The 6,835-nt window shown below is 34.7% G+C and overlaps 1 protein-coding gene across 1 annotated transcript; it reads left to right on the top strand.

Moving 5' to 3' along the window:
* The first annotated feature begins 656 nt into the window (after positions 1-656).
* LOC100368054 (H/ACA ribonucleoprotein complex subunit 1-like) lies at positions 657-5,661 on the top strand. The gene is made up of 7 exons (XM_002740707.3): positions 657-730; positions 1,658-1,816; positions 2,102-2,253; positions 2,661-2,720; positions 3,055-3,160; positions 5,200-5,316; positions 5,585-5,661. The coding sequence occupies exons 2-7, from the start codon at positions 1,678-1,680 to the stop codon at positions 5,605-5,607; spliced, it is 597 nt and encodes a 198-aa protein (XP_002740753.1). The 5' UTR covers positions 657-730; positions 1,658-1,677; the 3' UTR covers positions 5,608-5,661.
* The last annotated feature ends 1,174 nt before the right edge of the window (positions 5,662-6,835 follow it).

Genomic DNA, 6,835 nt, shown 5'->3' with positions numbered 1-6,835 from the left:
TCATGAAAAACAATTTACCAGCTGCCTCAAAATAACATCAAAAAATATTTATATAATAATATTTTCACAGTATTACTAGTTATTTCAATTTTTTTTCATTATTATTATTCCTTATGTATTTTATTGTTCCTTATATCCTTATTGTATTCTAATCTACATCCCAGATGAAATACGATATCAATAAAGTTGTTATTTATGAGTCCCGTATATCTTGCGCATGCGTGGCGCGACGACTGTCGCCCTTTATTGCCAACAGGATCTCGTATTTCGAACCTATAGGAATATGCAACTGAGTTAGTCGTATGCAAATCTGCTTTTGGCAGTGATGATAAGTATTCTATTCTCCCTTCCAGGGTTATTGCGGTTAGAACACCGAAAGTATCCCTGCCAGTAATCTCCATGCGTTTTACGCACAATTTGTATAGTTCGACCATGTATGAGCACGAGTAGCGATTCCAATAACGTAAATGAGTATAATTTTGCGACGAAAATAATGCCGCGATAGTTTTGCTGCATTCAATAAATAAACATTTACCTGTTTAATCATTATTTAATTATCTGTTTCATCATTATTTAAAATTCTAAACAAAATATACGCACATGTCTGTAAAACCTCGGTTAGAAAGAAATTTATGTAACTGACGTGAATGAGATGTCGCAAAAGGGACAGTTATATAATACAAGATGGCTGCCCACTGACTGGAAAAACGTGGTTTCCGAAGTATCTAAAGTAGGTAGATAAAGTGGCAAGTATTGAGTCATTGAGTTCGCTGCATGTTGTCTCGGGGAATTAACTATTACTTAATTGACGAGTGTAATCTTACCATAGTCGTCAAATCAACTGACAGTACCCACTGCGAAAGACCAAAAACCAGCTGTGTGTGTGGCAACATTCGCAACAATCAACACTTTTACTGCACTGTACTTTTCACGAAATGAGGATTTTCTCCAAATCGGAGACATTCATTATAATGGCTTCTTTGACAATTTCCCGTATAAATTTCCGAATTATGCAGAAATTAACTTGAAATTTAGATCAGTCTTTCCTGCCTTGCGATTAATTTGTTGGGTTTGCACAGCCACAGGAAAGTGGAGGCTGAGAGCAGTGTTCTCCCAAAGATACAAACAACATGGCAGTACCGCCACAGTGCTTTGTTTTAGCAAGACACTAGTCTGCCTCATACCACAGTCATTATTATGACTGCACAGTGCTGTGAAAACTGAAATCTTGTGTGTAGTTGTAACATTTGTAGCAATACATTTATGTAAGTCAATTATTCTGTCCATTGTGTTATTGAGTAGGCTAATCTTCACAATATCTGTTTGGAATAATTATGCGAATAATATGCATAAGTTATGCAAAATAGTGATTCAATTTTTGGGGGAGTAAACTTCTAGGAGTATGATAAAATATTACTAATTTCAAATTTAGAATAATTAAAATCAAGTAATCAACTAATTTTATTATAATAGTTAGATCACAGTAAATTTCATAAAGGCATAACAAATATATAAAATATCTATAGATGTTTTATAAATTTCAACAACTTGCTAAATTATGACATGTTACGTTACTGTCATCACCATATTGTTTAAAACAACAAATAGCAACATTGCCAGCTAAGCTAATGAAATATAAAAAATCTTTCTTTTTCAGAAAACATTGTAAATTGGAAAATGTCATTTCGTGGACGAGGTAGAGGAGGTGGCGGTGGGTTTAGAGGTCGGGGAGGTGGTGGTGGTTTTCGAGGAGGAGGAAGAGGTGGATATGGAGGAGGTCGTGGATACGATGCCGGTCCTCCAGATGTTGTCACAGGTAGGTTTAAACATTTTTGTACCAGAAATTGTGTAATAAAAATAATATTTTTTTAAAAATTGGTACGCAAAAATACTCTAGTTCAGTTTCCATCATGGAGAAACAGATAACAAATTACAAGCTTCAATTTGAAATAAGCGGAATAGGTGATCTAGTATTGAATGGAAAATTTTCCGACTATCAGTGATTTTCTTTCTGTAGGTTTTCCGACTGAAAATAATGTGTCTGTGTATGAAGCTGAATGTTAAACTTTTTGTAATCAAAAGTTTTTTTTTTTTTTTTCAGAGGCTGGTTCGCTACTCCATCCTAGCCAAGATGAGTTAGTTTGTAGATGTACACTAAAAAATCAAGTGCCTTATTTCAATGCACCTATATTCCTCCAGAATAAACAACAGATTGGTAAAATTGACGAGATATTCGGACCAATTAAAGATTTTGTATCCTTTTAGTATTCTTCATATCACTCATCTGACTCATCACATGACTTTGGTAAATTCAATGTTCAAATGCAAGGGCACTGTGCCAGGAAGAAATGAGTAACCAAAAGCATTAATTTATTTTAACTTTATTTTTCTATTCCAACCTTGAAAACTCTAGATTCCCAAATATTCACAGAAAGTTTTGTTTTTATATTGTAATAGCTGTGATTTCAAACATTTTTTTTGTTTAAATATAACACCTAAGGTACCCAAATCTTACCGAAATATTGTTTTAGACACAATTGCTTGGGCTACTAGTAAGTGACCCTACACAAAGCTAATGTCACATAAAATGCGATGTGAAAACTAAAGTTTGAATAGTTGCCATTTCATTGAACATTTTTATCCTTAAATAATCTGCACAGTATTTTTCAGTCAAATTATCAGACAATATGAAGGCAGGTTCATTTCAAAAAGAACAAATGGTAAGTTATTGTGTGTTCTTTAATCTTTTTCTTGGTAATGTAATATCAATGATATAAATACTGTAAAATATTTTAATTTTAATTGCCAGTAATTTTCCCTGAAAAAACATTTTAGGTCTTTTGAATGAACTTTATTTTTACTGTTCTCTGATGAATTTACAAAATTAGAAAAAAGGTATATTCACTGAATGATTCCTTCAACTAAAATAAATTTCAAGTATTTTACAGTAATTGTTTTTCTTGTTAATGGTTTGCACACCATTTCATTTCATAGTTTGCTTCAAATAACACCGAAATGAGCAATAGACAAAATTTTAATTCTTTGCTTTTTCAGTTTTTCATAGATCCCAATAAATTACTGCCATTACAAAGATTTTTACCTCGACCACCTGGATCTGTTCAAAAACGAGGTGGACGAGGAGGGGGAAGAGGTCGCGGTGGTAAGTTTATATTTTCTGAATTTAGTTAATATATTCTACAAAGTATAAAATAAGAAGATAAGTTGAAATAATGTCTGTGTGTCTGCTTTAAAGGGTGTTATATCAATCTGTGAACATTGATTAACAGGTTAACCATGGTGGGTGGGATAAAACATCTGCACAGGGAATTTTTTTTGCAAAAATATTCTCCAGGCAAAATTACTGAAACATAATCAGTGTTCTCCTCAAGGGGTTTTAGGATAGCTATCGATAAAGAGCTATTGCTCGAAACGTCTAGCTATTTTTAATAGTTATTTAGGACTACAATTACCAAATATTATCTTCAATATATCAAACATGGCTGCCGGATTAGTTTACCGCGAGTATTTGTAATAGGGGATTTTCCGTACAATTGCGAGATCTCGCGAGATGTATAAAAAACGCGCGTCGAACGTCTGCCGCAAAAATCGAACAATTTGATTTTGAACTAGAATTTCTTTATTTCGTAACTCACATCGACCGGCCGATCTTCGACAGAGGAATACTGCTTCCGAATACCCTTACTTAATCAAAATTGCCTATCATCAAATGTGGACAGCACATTATTAAGCATGGAAATGTTACCCAAAATACTTCGCGTTTGTCGAATCCCACGCGATGTTTGACGCCACTATGACGCTATGACCTTTGTTTGTCCTGTTTTTACATTCGATTTCACGCATAACGCGTGATTCTCGCAGTGAACGGAAAATGGTCTATTGAATAATATTTTAGTTATCTTTTCCACATACTTTTTTCAATTTATCCATTTTTTATGTCTAATCTTTCGAGAACATAGCAGATTCTTTTATTTTGCCGATTGCTAGCATTTTTTCTTGAATTCCAAAAACAACGTGTGAAAACGCAACGTATCGTGACCGTACATGCGTAAATGCCGCCTGTCGGCACGGGTGAGTACTGATGCCACAAATAAAAAATGTTATGAGTTTTATTTTGACAAATCGTTCGTTTGGGCGTTGGGGACAAATCACCTTGTATATTTTCTACATTAATGTTTTGTACTTGCTCTTGGTTACTCGAATTGCATTTCATGAACGCAGAATAATTTGCGAACGTATAAATCACCGATTTCAAACTTTTTGCATTTCGTAAATATTAATACCAGTAGTGACCAATCTGTTTGTATTTTAAAAAATTGTAACATGTTTCAATTAAATTAAAAAGAGAATAGTAAATAACTTAGTGTGTATTGCAGTTCATGACATAAATGCTAGAATGCTGTATGTAAATGATATGCAAATTTATGCTAATTAGGCCGCCCACCAGCTATTTTAGATTGTGGAGAACACTGATAATCTATTTATAAAAAAATAATCCTACTCAATAAAAATTACTACATCATGAACAAAAAAAAATCTACCTCAAAACTGATCTCTGACCGAGAAGACTGCTACAATCAGCCGATATTTTTTTAGTTCTACGACTAGTACGAGTTACTTTTTTACACATTGTGATGAATTAGAAACGACGACTACGACAAACTCAAATTTCAACGTGCCGCCACGTTGGGTCTGCAGTGTGACCTTTACCATGTTGACCTCATTATGCACGTATATCCACGTCCACCTCATTATAATATGTGCATCATGAATATTTAATAGCAATGAATTTCCTGCAGAATAAACCAGTTGGGGTGATTTCGCGCTAACACCTCCATTTCGCGATATTTTTAATTTTATTTAAACTACAAAAACAAATTAATCGCCCCGACTGCGCCAGTCTACTTCTAATGGTCAACCTGACTGATTTGTTTTGTTTTTTCAGCCAATTTACCTTGCCAGTTTTGTATATTGGCTTTGGCTTTGTTTTTTACTTCAAATTCAATTTTTAGAAAAATCAAAATCCTGGAAAGTTAAATTGATTTCCATCAAATTTTTCACTGGTCTTAGTACAACAAACTAGACTACTATATGGAAAGTTACAAAAGTTGATAAGATGGTGAAGTAATTTTTGTAATATTTTCAAATGACTAATTTACAACAAATGGTTTCTTACTACAGGTACTCCAAGAGGTAGAGGGGGCTTCAGAGGAAGAGGTGGTTTCCGAGGCGGTGGAGGCAGAGGAGGAGGAAGGGGATTCTCTCCAGGAGGAAGGGGATTTACTCCAAGGGGAAGGGGTAAGAATGAGCATTCTACATATTCGTAACCAGTCTGTCTGTCTCTCTGTGTCATTGAGTTGTTATTTTATCAATGTATTTGTCATTTTTATTTTAATATTAATTGTTTGGGATGTAAATTTGGGATGACATAATGTGTGATGTCATGATATCATATGACTCACATATTCTGTGAAGCAATCTTTAAAATATCTGAGAAAAATTGCTGAATTATGTTTATTTGCTTTGCACTGCATTTCTTTACACATTTCTACTTTATATATTTCAGGTGGCTTCAGAGGTGGCAGATAAGAAAAAAGAAGTATTTAGTCACGCTAGAAATAAAGTGTTTTTAAATTACAATAATTGTGTATTGTCTTATGTTGCATAGTATTCTTCAAGAAATTATTATTTCTTCATCAATTGGGTTTAGTTTGTCGTACCATGAATGAGCAAAAGCCTCTTTTTAAAAAAAAAATAAGAGGTGACTTGATAGTTATATTCATAGTAAAATAAACTAATCACCCAGACTGAAGCCCATAAATGTAGTATATAATAAGAAAGTGAACTAGTTGCAAAATATGAATGACCAAAGTATCATTTGCACTTTCTAATATCTCATTCATATTCATTAATTGAGCCACATTCTCACCAATAATGTGGCAGCAGTGAATGTTTCCAGCTGTTAGGAAATATTCAAACAGGAAATGTGCTGTCGGGACTTGATATGCCCGGCGACCGGCGCTTGCTGTTGGAGTTGCTACTATACTAAACGAGATGTTCAGTTATGGAAAAGTGAATTAGAAGTTTCCTCCTCCTGCTGTTAAAGTTAGGCAACTAGAAATACTATTGCCACAACATACCCATTCCAAGTATTTATAGACTTTACAATTCAAACTGAAACTTAAGAGGAAGAGCATTGGAACATTTTTCAAATGTCATTACGCACTGCACTTGTTGATTTCAACTTAACCTTGGAATTTATAATTACAAAAATGAAGGGTACAGTTAGTTTTGTACTCTAATGTTATGGGAGATTAATTATTAAATAATTTTCACTTTCGTAAATAATGAAATTTCTAATGCGTCATGAACAAAGCTAAAAAATATCAAACCCTTGAATCAGTCTGTCTGCATTGCAGTCTTTGTCTGTAGGGGCTGTAGGCATTGCAGTTTTTGTCTGTAGGGGCTGTAGGCATTGCAGTTTTTGTCTGTAGGGACTGTAGGCATTGCAGTCTTTGTCTGTGGGGGCTGTAGGCATTGCAGTCTTTGTAGGGGCTGTAGGCATTGCAGTCTTTGTCTGTAGGCATTGCAGTCTTTGTCTGTAGGGGCTGTAGGCATTGCAGTCTTTGTCTGTAGGGACTGTAGGCATTGCAGTCTTTGTAGGGACTGTAGGCATTGCAGTCTTTGTCTGTAGGGGCTGTAGGCATTGCAGTCTTTGTAGGGACTGTAGGCATTGCAGTCTGAAGGGACTGTAGGCATTGCAGTCTTTGTCTGTAGGGACTAGGCATTGCAGTTTTTGTAGGGGCTGTAGGCATTG

The sequence above is a fragment of the Saccoglossus kowalevskii genome, chromosome 19 (assembly GCF_978046115.1).
Source record: "Saccoglossus kowalevskii chromosome 19, keSacKowa6.1, whole genome shotgun sequence".
In the NCBI taxonomy this organism is placed as follows: Eukaryota; Metazoa; Hemichordata; class Enteropneusta; family Harrimaniidae; genus Saccoglossus; species Saccoglossus kowalevskii.
This window is presented reverse-complemented; position numbering and strand designations above follow the sequence as displayed.